The sequence below is a fragment of the Urocitellus parryii genome, chromosome 3, assembly GCF_045843805.1.
Source record: "Urocitellus parryii isolate mUroPar1 chromosome 3, mUroPar1.hap1, whole genome shotgun sequence".
NCBI classification, from domain to species: domain Eukaryota; kingdom Metazoa; phylum Chordata; class Mammalia; order Rodentia; family Sciuridae; genus Urocitellus; species Urocitellus parryii.
The window spans coordinates 150,613,612-150,630,117 of record NC_135533.1 but is presented as its reverse complement, the minus strand read 5'-3'; the positions used below and the strand labels follow the sequence as shown (position 1 = coordinate 150,630,117).

General features: G+C 51.9%; 1 protein-coding gene across 3 annotated transcripts in view; it reads left to right on the top strand.

Annotated features, from left to right (window-relative positions):
• Coro1c (coronin 1C) overlaps positions 1 to 3,046 on the top strand; it is an 83,132-nt gene extending 80,086 nt beyond the window's left edge. For all 3 annotated transcript variants that reach the window (XM_026409226.2, XM_026409227.2, XM_077795582.1), the window contains exon 11: positions 720 to 3,046. In XM_026409226.2, coding sequence (XP_026265011.1) covers positions 720 to 839 — 120 coding nt within the window. In that variant the 3' untranslated portion in view covers positions 840 to 3,046. The remainder of the gene's footprint in view (positions 1 to 719) is intronic.
• Positions 3,047 to 16,506: the final 13,460 nt, after the last annotated feature.

Sequence of the window (16,506 nt, the reverse complement as noted above, 5' to 3'; positions counted from 1 at the left end):
GTCGAGTGGTGTGGTAAAGGCAGGATCTGGCAGTGTGTGGGCTACCACAAGACAATCTTGGCAAAGCCATGGCAGAGGTGAGCACCCAGCCTACCACTGAAGACCTGCTGTGGCCACAGAATACTGAGGCAGCCGGGAATCAGGTCCTGGGAGGAGAAGATCCAGGGAGTGTGTGGGCTGGGGGCCAGGGGCGGGGGGCAGGGGAGGGGGAGTTTGGTCACTGAGAAGGTGGAGGAACCAGGAGGTACAGTGCCTTGGAGGAGCTGACATTTTCGTCCTTGACAAGGAGCCAGTACCTAGCCTTTGGTGGCTGTAGAGTTTCTGGATCAGCTCTGAGTGGGGGAGGCTCAGTCCTCTTTAGAAAAGCTAACAGAGGCCCAGGAATTCCACTCCCAGGACCTGTCTAGCGGGTCGAGAGGCTCAGCAGCCTTTTGGTAGGAATCACCCCTCGCCCAGTCCTGTCCTACAGTCTGTGACCTGACAGAGTCTTTGAGTAAGTGCACAGGCAGTGCTTTGGGGTCTCAGAGGGACGGGACGGAACAGCAGCAGTTATGTTCTCATAAGGCCCACATGTGGCAGGTTGTGACTTCTTTTTCCAATTTGATGACTTTGGTTTGCCATTTGCCAAACAGAAAGTTACATTTTAAGTCCTGTAGTCCGAATCGTGTTGAAGTTTGTTTACTGCTTTCTAATCACTGCCCCCCCTTTTATTTTCTCAGCAAAACGAAGCCAAGTTGGATGAAATTTTAAAAGAGATCAAATCTATAAAAGACACAATCTGCAATCAAGATGAGCGTATTTCCAAGTTAGAACAGCAGATGGCGAAGATAGCAGCCTGAAGGTTCCTCCCACCCTCCGGAACCTGGGAGTGAGAACTTGGGCTTTGGTAGCTGGTTGTTGGTGTGGTCCGAGGGAGGGTGGAGGGGGAGGCACTGCCATTGGGAGACATTCCATTTCAGAGTTGTCAACCAGCAGCGATAGGCCACATTCCAGTAAGAACTCGAGCAACTCCCAAATTTGCAAAAAAAAAAAAAAAAAAAAAGGAGAAAAGGAAAAAAAAAGCTGAGCTTTTTATCAGAAAGCTTTTTTGATGTTTTAAGTGTTATGTGACTTTTTGAACTCTTAAAGACAAAAGTGCTACTTTTAAAATCCCAGATATTCTGAATTTTAGAAAACAAACCAATTCCAATTCAGTGTCATGCCCAAGTACTTTTTTTTAAATGAATAGGGACCAATGCCACATTGCTTTTTATATTTCTTTCTTTTTTTTAATGTTGCCAAAACCAAAAGTAGCTTTTTTTCTTTATATTTTGCTACTTCGCAGTATTTGTGTGTGATTTTTTTTCCTTAATTTGAAAGGGACAGCACTGTGTATGTTTATAAACTAGATGAAGATATTATTTTGTATAAACATTCATCTGAGAACAATCAGAGCAGTAGCCACTGGCAGCACAAGCCTGGTCATCTTAATGACTGCGGAAGGAAGACTTGAAGAATCATGTGGACCTTCTCACTACCCTCTCATTCCGTTGAGTCTTCTGATGCAAAAAAGTGTACATCGTATCTCTTCCTTTCTTTCCTTTCTCTTTTCTAGAAATTGGGTGGTTGTACCAGAATGGAATTTTGCTTCTTGATTCTGTGCTTCAGATGATTATAATCTAACCAAACTAGCATGTGTCCCTGCAGTTTGTCACACATAGGCTCTGTCACATTCATCACTCCACACCTCACTGCTCAGGCTGCGGTCCGTACTTGACAGGGGCACTCGGACCAGAGCGTGCGCATGTTGTTGAGTGTCCCCTCTTGCCTGTCTCAGCAGCTTACCCGGCTCTTGCGATGTGCTGGGCAGGGAGCTTGGAGGCAAGCAGCCCTGGTGGCCTGCCACTGTCCTGAACAGTGCTGGAGAAGGAGCAGCTCTCCTTACACCCACAGAGCTCCTGCCCTTCCTCTGTCTGCTGCATGTCCCTCGGGGCCAAGCAGTCCTGCCCATCTTCCTGCCCTTAGCCCTAATCACATTCAGCAAAATGAGGCCAGAAGATGCTGTTGAGTGTTGAGACTGAGGAGAATGGCCTAGAACGCGAGGCAGAAGAGGGAGTGCAGGCCGGGCCGTGGCTTTCACATGTATGGATATGCCTCTTCGCCCCCGCACACAAACCAGTTCTCCAGCTCACAGCGGTGTTGGGCTGCAGAGGCTTCCTAGACCCGGAGTGGGTCAGAGACCAATGCTAGTCACCTGTTCGTTCTTAGGCTAGCTGGAACTTTGCTGCACTTCCATGATCTCAATTGCATGTTTGCAAAACCAGACTTGACGAGCCTCTGTTCTGGAAGGGCTGAGTGTGCCTGAATGAGCCGTGGAGTGCACGGGGGCCGTGGGGGACCTTCTCGTGTGCGTGCACTGGGGTGGGTACGGGGCTGACTGGAAGCTGTGTGGCCAGGGAGCCAGGATGAGGCAGAGTATGGTGGCAGCCAGTTGGAAGGCCTGTCCCCACTTGGTACTGTCCCAGCAGAAAAGGTACCATGTTCTTAACCAACAATATTGGGGTTGCTGTCTCCACAATTTCAGGGCATCTGAATGTTGAGTTTTGTGTGTATGTATGTGTGTGTTTTTAATATAGAAGTGGATAACGAGATGTAAAGAAAACAGTCATCACAAGGACATAAGTCAAACTTACATTTTTTTTTTTAATCAATGTAATCTGCTAAAGGACCTTCATTTCTAAGATTCAGAAATGTTTTAAGGTTCTGATATCAAATTAAGTAAAGAATTTTTGTGGTTGGTGGAACCCTATAGGAAAGGTGGTTCGAAGAGAAGAGGGAGGGCGAGGGACCGTCACCCTGACCTTAGTTTGTAGCTTCTGCTTATTTAATGAATGGATGCCCATCCAGGCCCAAGGAGGTGCCTGAAGCATTGTGGATTATTTTCCCTGTTTTGTCGTCGTCATCTTTTTTTAAAAAAATGCCGTGACATCCCAGAGGAGGACAGTGAATTACTCCTAGATCGGCTCTTATAGAGCACCATAGTGTTCTGTCAAAACACTTGCTTCCATTTTCAAAGATAAAAGTCATTGATTACAAATTGGTGTCCCGTGTTTCTTTCGCACCTCAGCCATCTCTGAGGCAGCCTGTGCCTCTCTGCCCAGCACAGCTTCTCTGGCTCTTGGGACCAGCCCGGTGACTCTCCACTCTCTGAGGTGAGTCCTGGGGGTTGGGGAGCAGCTGAGCTTGAGAGGGCCCTTCAAGGGTGGGTGGCTTCTCCAGATTCCCGCAGCACCCTGGCTCCAGTGTGGCCCCTTTCCTATCTTGGAATAAGGAGGAGGATTCCGTATAGTCAGATGAGAGTAGTGCCCATAACTGGCCACACAGCCAGCCTGTGGTGTGCACCCTCCATGGTCACCACGATGAGCTGATCCCTGGCGTGGCAGCAGCTACTATAAATGTGACAGACAGTCTTCACAAAGCTGCCGCCTCAGGTGCCTTGTCCTAAAGATGTCTTGTCTGTGAGCAGGACGGCAGCCCGGGTGTTGGTCAGCCCGGGGCTGCAGGGAGCAGAAGTTGGCAGACGCTATCTGCAGACCCACGGTCAGGGGGCAGGCGCATGGTGGTCTGTTTATAACTGACTTGTTTTCTGGCTTGGCCGCCTTGATTCTTTGCCAGAAGACCTAAAAGGCTATCATGTTGTCCCCAGACAGCCAGCCAGACCTTGTCTGGGGAGAACTTCCATTTTTTAAAGGTTACTTCCCTTGATGTGTGTCCTACGTCCAGAAAAACTTTTTGTTGGGTCTTAAGAATCTGTTGACTCTAAATGACCCTTTCACTTTATGTGGCCACATTAAAATGTCCTGAAATTATCACTGGGTTGTGGACATGAGTCATGTCCCTTCCTTTTGAAGGAGATACTTGGTGCCCAGGCTGGACTGTGCTCTTTGTTCCAAACTGCAGCGCCTGCCCTCCAGAGAATGCCAGGGCGGTGGGCTTCACCCCACTGCCATGGGGATATGCGCAGGGTGGCCGCGCCCTCCTGGAGAGAGTCCACCCCGCGTACCCAAAGTCTGAGGTGTTCTTACCTTTTTTTTTTTTAGTTGTAGATGGACACAATACCTTTATTTATTTATCTTTATATGGTGCTAAGGCTGGAGCCCAGGGCCTTGCACGTGCTAGGAGAGCGCTGAGCCACCACCCCAGCCCCTCTTCTACCCTTTGACCCAAGACTTTCACCTGTGGGAATTCTGTCTCCCTGGAACCACTGGGCCATATGCTTAGGAATTGCAAGATGAAGAGCAGAAGGAATGTGTTTACGTTATGTGTTAGGTTCACGCACTATAATGTTGGGTGGTTATTTACAGTCACTTAAAAGATCATCACATAGGAAATAATGAAAAGACATTGTTAAATGAAGTGGCTTCCAGCTTTTGTTGTAGAAATCTGTCTCTCTGAGTTAAAGTATATTATTGCTGGGTGTCCACCACCAACTGCTTCTGGGTGTTTGAAGTAGCCCACCATGAGCTATGTCACTGATGTCAGGAAGAAAAAGTTAAATTTGTGTTTAAACAGTTGTCATAGCTCACCCTTGAAACCACGTGGCCTTCAGTGACATCAGTTGGCTTGTCTGCTCAGCATCAAGATGGGCAAGGAAGGCGGTGCCTGTTAGACCTCTTAGGAACCTGGGTGAGCCAGGACAGGAGCAGTGGCACACACCCGTCATCCCAACAGCTTAGGGGACTGAGGCAGGAGGATCAGGGTTCAAAGCCAGCCTCAGCAAACACGAGTCCCTAAGCCACTCAGTGAGACTCAGTTTCTAAATAAAATACAAAATAGGGCTGGGGGTGTGGCTCAGTGGTCAAGTGCCCCTGGGTTCAATCCCCAATGCCCTCACCCCCAGCAAAAAAAAAAAAAAAAAGATGGGCAGAAGCCAGTCTGCTTCACTCAGGTGGTTTATGACAGACCCTTTTAAGGATCTGTGTGAACAATTTTCATTTACATGTTAAATAAACACCAGAAACGTTACTGCAAGTTGTAGGTGGAAGTTGTGAGTCATCTTTATTTCATTGAGTTTTTATTTTGTTTTTTGAGGTACCAGAGATTTAACTCGGTGGCACTTTACCACTGAACCACATCCCCAGCCCTTATTTTTGAGTCGGGGTCCCGCTAAATTGCTTAGGGCCTCACTGAGTTGCTGAGGCTGAGTCTGGCCTCAAGTTTGCAATCCTCTTGCCCCCAGCCTTCTGAGGTGCTGCTAGGATTATAGGTGTGCACCACCACACCAGGCTTCAGATCTGATTTTCTAAATTTTCAGTTGATTTTCTCATTCCCAGCAAAATAATTAAAATTAATATATTAGTGATAAATAAACAATTATTAAAATAAACAAATTGCTGGGAAATAAATGGTGATATAAATGGTGCCGTGGCATTAAGATAGCTGGGAGAAAGACTTGAAACCCCAGAGTGTGGAGTAAATCACAAGGGAAACAATAGATCAGCCACACACAAATTAAATCATTTAAGACCTTAAGATGATAAAACATGAAGGCCACAGAAACTGGGAAATATGTTTTTAACAAGGATAGAGAATAGGTTTTGATGGGCTTCGTCTGGGTCCCAGCTGTCTCTGAGCACCCTCTGGATGGATGCGTGAGATTTCAAGTCTGATGCCTGGTGCAGGCCCATGTATACCGGTGGCTCCAGCAGCTTGGGAGGCTGAGACAGGAGGATCACAAGTTCGAGGTCAGGCCTGGTAACTTAGCAACCTTGTCTTAGGAAGGGCTGGGGTGGAGCTCAGTGGTCCAACCCCTAGTGCTGGGTCTAAGCTGAAGTCCAAGTTGGCTGACTCCTCCAGCGTCCCTCATCCCTGAGCCAGAAACCAGCAAAGAGTTCATCACAAATTTTCAGGTGGAAGGAGTTGGCTAGGAGACGCCAGCCTGGTGGGCCCTGATGAACTATTGGCTGGGGGACTGGCTGTGTGTCTGTCCAGCCTCACCGCTGCGGGGTGCTCCTCGGGTCCTCAGCCGTGGTGCGCACACCTTCCCCACAGCCCTGCATTGTCACCTGTTTCCCAGCCTCACCCCGTCCCCCGTCCCCTGTCCCCTAGACCAGTTCTGTCCATCTGGGCTTCCACTGCGCCAAGACTTGTGCTGACAAGTGTGAGGGGCTGATACAGCGGGCCCAGGGTCCAGCCAGGAAAGGTGTTCAGACTAAAGCACAGTGAAAATCAGCCGTCAAGCTCTCAGCACACAGTTCAAGCTCTTGCACTGAGAACCGGGAAGCTGTAGATTCACTTCCATGCTGAGGTGCTCTGTGGGCGTTCGCAGGTCAAGTGCCCCATCATTCACAGACTCCCGACTGCTCGGGCTGTCTTCGAACACCGTTCTCAAGATGGGTCGTCACTACCCTACCCAGTTTCCTTGAGGCTCACAGTTCCACGGAAAGTACAAGGTGGAGGTTCTGAGGGCCACCTGCCAGACACCCTCCTGCCCCACAGAGAAGCCAGGCCATTTCCTGACAGCCTGGTAACTGGTTCTCTGCCTCCAGCCACCTGTTCCCCTTTTCACTTCCAAATAATGTTTTCTAGAACAAAATCTGCCAAAGTGGCTGAAGAAGAGTGGCTCGTCCTCCCCTTGTCAGAGCCCACACTTAAAGCATTTGCCCACACATCTGGGTGCCATTACCCAGGCAGTGACGCCAGAACTCGCCACCAGAGCTCCCCAACTTCAGCCTGTTCTCCAAGCCCCAGCCAGGCAGACCATTTAAAGTATAAAGACAAACTAAGGCCAAACCCACCCTGCTGGGAGTTTCTTTCTAGCCCATAAAATAAGAATGGTTTTTACATTTTTAAGTGGGGTTGGGGCAGGGCAACAGACATGTACCCAGTGGCAGGTAAGAACCATATGCAATTCAAGTTCCTGTTTCCACAAATAAAGTTTTTTGGAATACGTCACATATTGCCCATGGCTGCTTTTTGTCTATTCCCAGAAAAGTTGGGTGGGGACAGTCTGTGGGAACAAAGCTTAATAAATATATACTGCCTAGTCCTTAAAGAAAGTGCTCCCTGGCCACGTCGCTGGGCTCAAAGCCCTCTGTTGGCTTCCTGTTTCACTCACAATAAGGTCTAAGGCCCTTATGGTTGGCCCGGGAGAGCCTGCGCCACCTACCCTGCCACCTCAACTGATGCTCCAATCTGAGAGGCCTCCTACCCCCCCATGGGTCCATCCTTCCCCCGCCTCCAGGGACTGCACTCAGCACCCCACCTGATAGCCACCAGAGAACGGCACCTCCGTCCCCTGCCCACATTTTCCCATGACAGGTGCCTAACCCCCACAGCATCTAACAGCTCACTGGAATCCATTTGACTGTCTCTCAAATGAATATGAACTTTATGACGACAGGGACTTGTTTCCCTTATCGGGATTCCCAGGATCTGGCCCAGTGTGTCAATGGATATCTGTCGAGTGATGGAAATGACAGAGAGTGTCTGGGGTACGGGGATCTGTTGGATTACCTGCTCAGCTCTACTTGGCTTCCAGAATATGACCTCTGACCATGTCAACCCCGGGCTGGGCCAACCTCCAGTGCCACCTGCAGTGGTGGCACATCTGAGTTTTCCTTTATGGGGACCTGGGAGTTGGGGAGCTCTCGGGCAGAGCAGGTGGTGGAGAAAGGGCTCTGGGCCCCTTCAGTTCCCCAAGTCTGTGCCTGAGGCCCACCTGCATCTCCAAGGAGGCCCCAGCACGCCTGTGGCCCTGTGAGCCAGTTGAGTTTGCAACCAACGTTCACATCTACAAGTCTCTCCACCAGATGTGCAGACCCCTGTGATTTGAGGTCCAGTCCCCAAGGTCTGTTCCGCCTGGTGCCCGCGGAGGCCTGGTGCGCAAGGATGGCTGTCCCAGGCCTGGGCTCCTCCTGGGTCTGGAGCACGTCTCTACGTTTCTTTGTCCTCTGGCCTTCTAGCTTTGGGTCCTGCCCGTGTCCGGCCTCTGGTTGCCTCAGCTGCCTGGGAGCCGGGAGCCCCTGCTCTTGTCTTTCCAGGGGAATGGTCTTACCCTGCCATCTCCAACCTAGAACCCAGCTCCTGGGGCTGCCCAGATGAGCAGCCAGACTGGGGGACTGAAAGTGAATCCCCTGAGGACCTGTTCCTATTTGAGGAGGGGAATTGAATCCTGGCATGGCAGGCCCCCAGTAACCATTTCCTCTTCCAGTGATTCACATCGGCAAGCGTGTGCCCCTTAGAAGGCAGGAGGCTGGGCGGGGAGGGCAGGCCGTGGGGGTGACTCCTTCTCCCCTCCAGGTCTGGGCTCTTGGGAAGTCAGCAGCTCTTCGTGGTCTGTTCTGAGAGCTTGGCTTTCCTTTGAGCACAGGACCCCATGGATCCCATGTGGGTAAATTAAAAACAAAACAAACCCCCACTGTCCTGGAGAACCAGCCAGCAGGCCAGCCGGTCTCGGGCGGAAGCAGGGGCTTTGCACCCTGGGCTCCATTCACCTGCCCTTCACAGAGCCTCAGCTTCCTGGAGAAGAGTGGGCACTTGGGGAGGCAAGTGGGATGCTGTGAAGGATGCCACCCGTGTCCCCCCACCCCCCGCCGTTCGGGGCATTTTGCTGGGGAGGGCAGCAGATCCCCTTGAATTACAAATAGATTATAAAATTGCAGATGACACTGGCATGTCAGGTGTGTCCCATGCCCATCTACATGTTGCCAGGATTCCACAAACGCCTCATTTTTGTTCATTTTCCTTAACAACTGAATGTGTCGTCGACCATCCTAGGCCTGGCAAACAGCAGGTTGAAATTAAGCTCAGCGCTTCCTCTTTGTTCTATGGCATTATTAGGTTTTATTAGGGCAGCGCTTGTCCCCAGGAGTCCCTGCCTGGAAATAACTAGGAGCAAGTGGCAATAAGATAGGTCACTGCACAAATGCAGCTTGCAGGCTGCAGGGGTGGGCACAGGGACATGATGCCCTCCAAAATCTATGAGCAGCTTTATCCACTGGCTGAAATAAGGATGCCTGGGTCTACTGCGGGGTCGAGCCTCAGGGGCGTCCTCATCCACGGAGGCTGTAGGTTGTCTGACAGTCCCAGTCTTCACTTGTACAAATTGCTTGTGGCAGAGCTTCAAGGGAGGCCCAGTGAAACACTTTCGGCTTTAAGAGGGACTGTTGCGACAGTGACAGACCCTTGGTCAACACCCAGGGGCACACTTTCCCCAGAAGGACTCCAGACAGCCCTAGGTTCCGAGGCTAGCCCATTACTGACTCCAGTGCAGAGAGCACCCTAGCACCCACTGGCTGAGCTCACTGCAATTCCTGCTCCACACCCAGGCTGCTCTCGTGCCGGGTGGGGGTGGGGGGAGCGTCGCGTCCTCACCAACCAGTCACAGCAAGCATGGCCCCCAAAGGTGACCACAACAGACATGGAGTTCTGCTGGAGCTTCCAGGGAAACAGACACGGGACAGGCAAGAGCAGGGCACAGGATTTGAAAATCATGGAGTAGGGGTGGGCTGGTAAGGCAAGGCTTGAGGAGGTGGGGTCTGAAGAGCAAGTGGCAGCTACTGGGACAGCGAGCAGCACAGAGTGCTCCAGGCAGAAGAAACTCCACCTGCAAATTTAAGAAGACTTGTTGGGACCCCTGCAATCCCAGCTGCTCGGGAGGCTGAGGCAGGAGGATCACAAGTTAGAGGCCAGCCTTGGCAATTTAACAAGACCCTTGTCTGAAAATAAAATAAATTGGGGGGATGGGGGTATGTCTCAGCTGCTAGATAGAGCATTTGCCTAGCTGGCATGAGGTTCTGGAATTAACCCCCAACACTGGGAAAAACAAAAAAACAACAACAACAAACTAAAGAGCCATCACAGAGAACAAAGGGACAGAGGGCAGAGAGTCAGCATGAGATGAGGCTGAAGAAAGGGAAGGAGGCCAAGGCACTGCCACTCATCTTGAGAATCTGAGTCTAATTCTAGAAGCAATGGGGAGTCATTGACTCTCACGTAGGGAGAGAATCTCTGTACTCAGAGCGGAGGAGCGGCTTCTATATATCTTGAGCTCTGGCACACCAAAGCCTATGGCAGGTTTTGCTTTTAAATTTTACAAGAGAAAGACTCAGGGAGTCGGAGGCCAGGCGACTGGGCTGGGTCTCATCTGTGGCCCACACTATGTTAAAACCTTTGCTGATGGTCTGTTTTGTTTCGCGTGAAGAATTCAAAGCTTCATTTTCCACACGAGGCAAGCTCAGAGAGCCCAAGTGAATTCCCTACAGTCACACAGCAAACTCAAATTAAAGACACAATGCTGATCCTCAGGCCTATGTCTTTGGCCCAGCCACATTCAGCAGCCCTTGCTGGTGGCTTTTGACCTGGCCACTAACGCCCCACAAGGGCAGGGATGGCATCTGCTCTGTTTGTGGCTCATCCTAACTCCTGACACTTGTCAGGGCTCACTCAACATGTGCTATGCCAAGAACTCCAGGGACATGACTAGGAGCCATCCTAGTTCACCTGCCCATCAGCAGGGCCATGGATGTCCATTTTTCTAGGTCAGCAAACTACAGCCCGTGAGTTGAATCTGGCCCTCCACTTGATTTTTGAAATAAAGTTTTATTGGAACACAATTTTGCTCATCACCTTTGTATTGATCTTGGCCGCTTTTATGACAATGACAGAGTTGAATAGTTGTGTCAGAGCCACAAAGCTGAAAAGACTGGCCCTTTCTGGGAAAAGCTCCCGGATCCCTCTTCTAGGTAATGAGTTGCTCTCTGGGGCTTCAGTCCATGACGTCTGATCAGGTTCCTGACCCTCCAGAGAATCTTCCCTGGAGGTGACGCTGAGGAACACTTGGAGAGCGATAGGATTATAGGAGTGGACCCCTCAAGGTGACAGAGCAGCACTGGGAGGGAACAATGGCCGGTAGCTCCCAGAAACCCAGGGCATCGTGAGTGGGTTTTGTTGTTGTTGTTTTGTTTTGGTGCTGGGATTGAACTCAGGGGCACTCGACCCCTGAGCCCCATCCCCAGCCCTATTTTGTATTTTATTTAGAGACAGGGTCTCCCTGAGTTGCTTAGGGCCTTGCCATTGCTGAGGCTGGCTTTGACCTTGCCATCCTCCTGCCTCAGCCTCCTGAGCATCTGGGATCACAGGTGTGGGCCTCTGCTCCTAACTAGCCTGCCTTTTTTTTTTCCCCCTCAAATTCTAAAACAGCCTTTTAAGGAAGCTCCATACTGATTTCCATAGTGGCAGCACTCATTGACAGTCCCCCCACAGTGTAAGAGTGTTCTCTGTAACCTCCCCATCTATTATTATTATTTGTATTCTTTTTTTTTTTTTTGGTACAAGGGACTTAACCACTGAGTCACATCCCCAGCCTTCTTTTTTATTTTTTAAACTTGTAATCCTCCTGCCTCAGCCTCCTGAGTTGCTGGGATTACAGGCGTGCGCCCCTGCCCTCAGCGCCCTCTGTATTCCTGATAATTGCCATTCTGACCGGTGTGAGAGAAAATCTCAGTATAGTTTTGATTTGCATTTCCTCGATTGCTCATGATGTTGGACCTTTTTTCTCACATATTTGTCAGCCAGTTGTATTTCTTTTGAGAGGTAACCAATCCACTTGCACATTTATTCATTGGCTTATTTGTTTTTTTGGCATAAGGCTTTTTGAGCTCTCTCTATATTCTAGCCATCAACCCTGTCAGCAGAGGAGCTGGCGGAGATTTCCCCCCATCCTGGGGTTCTCTCTTCACCTCCCTCATTGTCTCCTTTGTACAGCCTGCCCTTTTCCACCTAACAGGGGGTAAGAGCTTCAACTTGACAATGACTTTAATGGTCCTCCACCAAGGACACATTTCTGTGTAACCAGATTTCTGTGTTTCCCCCCATATTTTATTTATGTTAAGGGTCATTGCTGCCAGGGGCAGTGGCGCACGCCTGTCCTCCCAGCGGCTCAGGAGGCTGAGGCAGGAGGATCTCAAGTTCAAAGCCAGCCTCAGCAACTTAGCGAGGCCTTAAGCCACTCAGGGAGACCCTGTCTCTAAATAAAATACAAAAAAAAAAAAAAAGGGTGGGGCCGGGGCAGGGGATGTGGCTCAGTGGGTAAGCACCTGGGTTCCATCCCCATCACAGGAAAGAAAAAGAATCATGGCTTTGATCTTTGGAGGCATCCTGGAGCCTTCCTCGGGCCTCCCTTCCCAAGAGCAGCAACCTCTTGATTTTTTCAGTGGGCAGTTGGACTGCTCCGGCGAGGCCTGTCTCCAAGGAGAGCTGGCACTGATTACATACTGAGCCAGGGGACCATGGCAGGTGGCAGATCCGGCCATGGTGACCTACCTATCAGTAGACCCTCCCGCTGGGCCCCCGATTTTGATCCGAGTTGCCGGGGTGGGGGGCGCTCCTTGATTTGGGCACCTCGACGCCCACTCTTGCAGCCAATCCAATGGTCTGCGACGGCGGCTTGGTGGGTGGAAGTCGTCTGGGCAGATGCTGGCCACCTGCCCTGGGCACCGTGGGAAAGGGGACCTCGAAGTGCCTGCTGGTGCCCTGGGGTCAAGGCCTGCTGTGACCCGGCGAGCGGGAGACTGTCCCTCCAGGTCAAGGTTGGAGCAGCTCCGCTATTGCTGCCCGCGGCACCTGTGCCGACCATCTGCAAAGGTGACGGGAGAACCCTGGGCCCGTGTGGGACGGCTCCATGACCACGCGGGCGGGCCGTGGAGTCGGCGACCGTGACAGGCGCTCTGAGCGGAGTACAGGCCCAGGGCTCCCTCGCGTGTCCTTGATCCTGCAACCACCTCTGTCCACACAGAGCCACAGAGACCAGCAGGGACCACAGCCTCGGGGTGACCGGGGTCTGCTGGCAGCTGTGCCACTGGTCACAGAGCTGCTGATGTCCTCTTCCAGGGCGTCGATAACCTCAGCAAAGACTCTGACGACGGCATGAGGGGTCCAGCCACAGGGGTCATTGTCCTGGGACAGGTCCCTTCGGAGCTGCGAGCTCATGCCCCTCTCTCCTGGCGCGTCTTCTTACCCAAGTCTCCTTCCCTTCACATGTCAACCGCCAATTTTGTTTCCACGCCGAAGTAGCCGCCTGGGGAGAGTGACATTTAATACACCTTCAGTCACGCCTGGGAGCTGGACTTTGAGTGGTCAAGTATTTGTCACTGGTGGGGGTGAAAGCCAAAAGCTGCAGGTGCCAGGTAACTGAGGGGAAAAGGGAGGCAGGAAGGAAGGGTAGAGGCTGGGAGTGGGTGGAGGCCAGGCATGGGTGGAGGCCGGGTGTGGGTGGAGGCCAGGCATGGGTGGAGGCCGGGTGTGGGTGGAGGCCAGGGGAAAGGAAGATGAGGAGGAAGGGGAGAGAGATCCGGGGGTAGGTGATGGGCACAGGCTGTGGCTGCTGCTGTGGCTGCTGTGGCCACCACCTCTGTCGGGTCTGGGCACCTGCTCATTTGGAGTGCTTGAGGCTCATATGTATGTTAAAAAGTAAACTGAGGCACAATGATATTTTAAAGAGTTTTATTTGTGCAAATGATAGTTCATGAACTAGGCAGCTCCAGTCAGAAGCGGTTCAGGAGCCCCACTGAGGAGACCTGGTGGCAGGCTCATCAGCGACAGGCACAGAAAGAGTAAAGAAAGGTCTCTGAGGTAGCTCAGGGGCTTGCCTAGCATGAGAGCAGCCCTGGGTTCTGACTCAGCTCTGTGGAAGACTCTTTTCCTTTTCATTGGCTGTATGGTTGCCTTATGTGTCATTGGCTTGAACCCAGGGACATTTGACCACTGAGCCACATCCCCAGTCCTTTTTTATATTTTGTTTAGAGACAGGGCCTCACTGAGTTGCTCGGGGTCTTGCTGAGTTGCTGAGGCTGCCTTTGAACTTGCTATCCTCCTGCCTCAGCCTCCCGAACAGTTGGGATTCTGGGTTGTTGGCAGTTTCTGATTGGTGGAGCTACATTTCTTTAATCCAGGCCTTTGCAAGGACGATGCTTGCAAATCAGTTCAAGGCTGAGGTCACGCCAGGCCCCACTGGTTTGTCTGCTCACGGATTCTTCCAGCCTGGATTCTTCCATTTTCACCAACTTTCACAAACATGAATACGACCCTCGCTTCTGAATCACATCTCATGGAGGGACAGATTCCTGTGGCATGGGACTGCTGGTCTTCCTCCAGCATTTCTCTTCTGTTAAATAGCATCGCTTTGATTCTGGAAGGCTGTCTTTTCTAGTGTCTATTCCTTGAAGCAGAAACCGGCTCACTGGGGTGACAAGGGCCAGGTGTGGTGAGATGTGGTTTCACGGTCATCACCCAGATGACGACGTGAGCCGCAATCTTCTGAGTGATACTTGCTCCTGTCAAAAGCGAGTCTGGCCGCCCAAGTCTCACCTTGAGGACTGCTCACCTGCAGCTCAGTGAGGGGGCTGAGGCACTGGGTGGTCTGCGCCTCACAGGCTGGAGGTCAAGGTCAAGAGCTGTAACGGGTGCCTGGATTCCAGTCCCGCCAGGTGCGTCCTCTCTCAGCCTCAGTTTCCTTATCTCCAATGACCAGACATGCATCGCAGGATTACGTGAGCTGATTGGTGGCTCCGTCAACGGGAAGGGTGTGTCTCTTGAGGCTTCGCAGGTGAGGCAACACCTCGATTCTGCCGTGAAAGTGGCCACAGACCACAGGAGTAGGTCAAGGCATGTAGCTGTGTCCCAAGAGAACTTGATTATTAAACCAAACCTTGGCCTGGCCTGGTGCTGCACGTCAATCATCCCAGTTACTCAGGAGGCTAAGGCAGGAGGATGCAGAGTTTGAGGCCAGCCTCAGCACCTTAGCCCTTGACACAAAATCAAAAGGGCTGGGGTGTAGTTGAGTGCCTCTGGGTGCGATCCTCAGTCCAAAAAATCAAACCAAACAAACAAACAACAACAACAACAAAAAAAACCCAAAACCAGAACCTTGAATTTCACAAAATGTTGTGTCACAAAACACACTCCAACCATTTAAAAATGTAAAGACCATTTGTAGCTTGCAAGGTGCACAAAGCCTGCAGGCAGCAGGATGGATGGACAAGCAGCTTGCGGCCCCTTACCCCGGCTCCTGAGAGCGTGCATGGCCTCCAGCACTCAGGAGGGTCTGTTCAGTTTCTCCGTCCCTGAGACTGAGAGCTGAGGGCTGGCAATTTCTTTCTGTTTTTTTGGGGGGGAGGGTGCCAGGGATTGAACTCAGGGCACTCAACCACTGAGCCATATCCCTAGCCCTATTTTGTATTTTATTTAGAGACAGGGTCTCACTGAGTTGCTTAGAGCCTCACTTTTGCTGAGGCTGGCTCTGAATTCACGATCCTCCTGCCTCAGCCTCCTGAGCCGCTGGGTTGACAGGTGGGCATGACCGCACCCAGCTTGCGGCACTAGGATGGAACCCAGGTCTGCGTGTGCTTGGCTGCTCATTTTCAAATAACCTGTGCAAGGCCAGGAGTGGCCCCTGTGTATGTCCTGAGCTCCTCCTTGTGCAAAGCCACAGGGCAGGAGGAGACCCCGCCCTGCCCTTCCTGAACTGCACGTTCTCAGGCCTCCCAACCTGGGCCAGGGCTGAGCTCTCTCGGGGCTGCCCTGCACTTCCCGACAGCTGTCCCCCCCCCCCCCCCCCCGTGGCACTTACCGCCCGTGATGTAATGGGCCCTGGACTTGTTTACTTGTCGGCCTCCCTCTCCCATGAAAAGAACCCACAGTGGGGCCTTTGGATCTTGGGGGGGACATAAGACAATCAGGGCTCCCCCATGTGTGGTTGGCAATCTGTTCCCCAAAGCACTCTTCACTGCTGCTGGTGGGTTGCATCCCTGAGCATCTAGAGATAATGCTGGGATTTTTTTTCCTTGGGGAGAGGTACCAGGGATGGAACCCAGGGACACTCGACCCCTGAGCCCCATCCCCAGCCCTATTTTGTATTTTATTTAGAGACAGGGTCTCCCTGAGTTGCTTAGGGCCTCACTTTTGCTGAGGCTGGCTTTGAACTCGCCATCCTCCTGCCTCAGCCTCCCGAGCTGTGGGGGTGACAGGTGTGGCCACCGTGCCCAGCGTTAGTGCTGGAATGTCGAGGGAAGAAACGCAAGCTATTTTTAAACCCCGCAAAGGTCTGAGTGGTGCCATTTCTAGTGCCCTGTCCCCTCTGCCCACCATCTTGGGCAAGAATCGAGAGCTGTCCTCCTTTTTACCTGGCCTCTCCCTTCCAGGGCAGGGTCCCCCTGGCCCCCAGTCCCCATTACCAGGGTGACAGTGGGGCCCCTCTCAGGGCGGGTCCCACCTCCAACCTCAGGGCCCGCCACAGGAAGTTCGAGTGGAGTTGTTGGTGTTTTCATGCTTACGGGCCCCAAAGGCCTGATGTCAGAGCCACCATGTCCCCGGCCTACTGTCGCTGTCCTACTGTCCACCCGTGTTGATCAACATCAACGCCCAGGCTGTCACAAACAAGGGGGTGTGGGCCGTCACGTGGCCTAGCATGAGTAACCACATTCTCACTTCCTTCTTTCACACTCTGCGTTGGGGGTTGGCAGGCCGGGG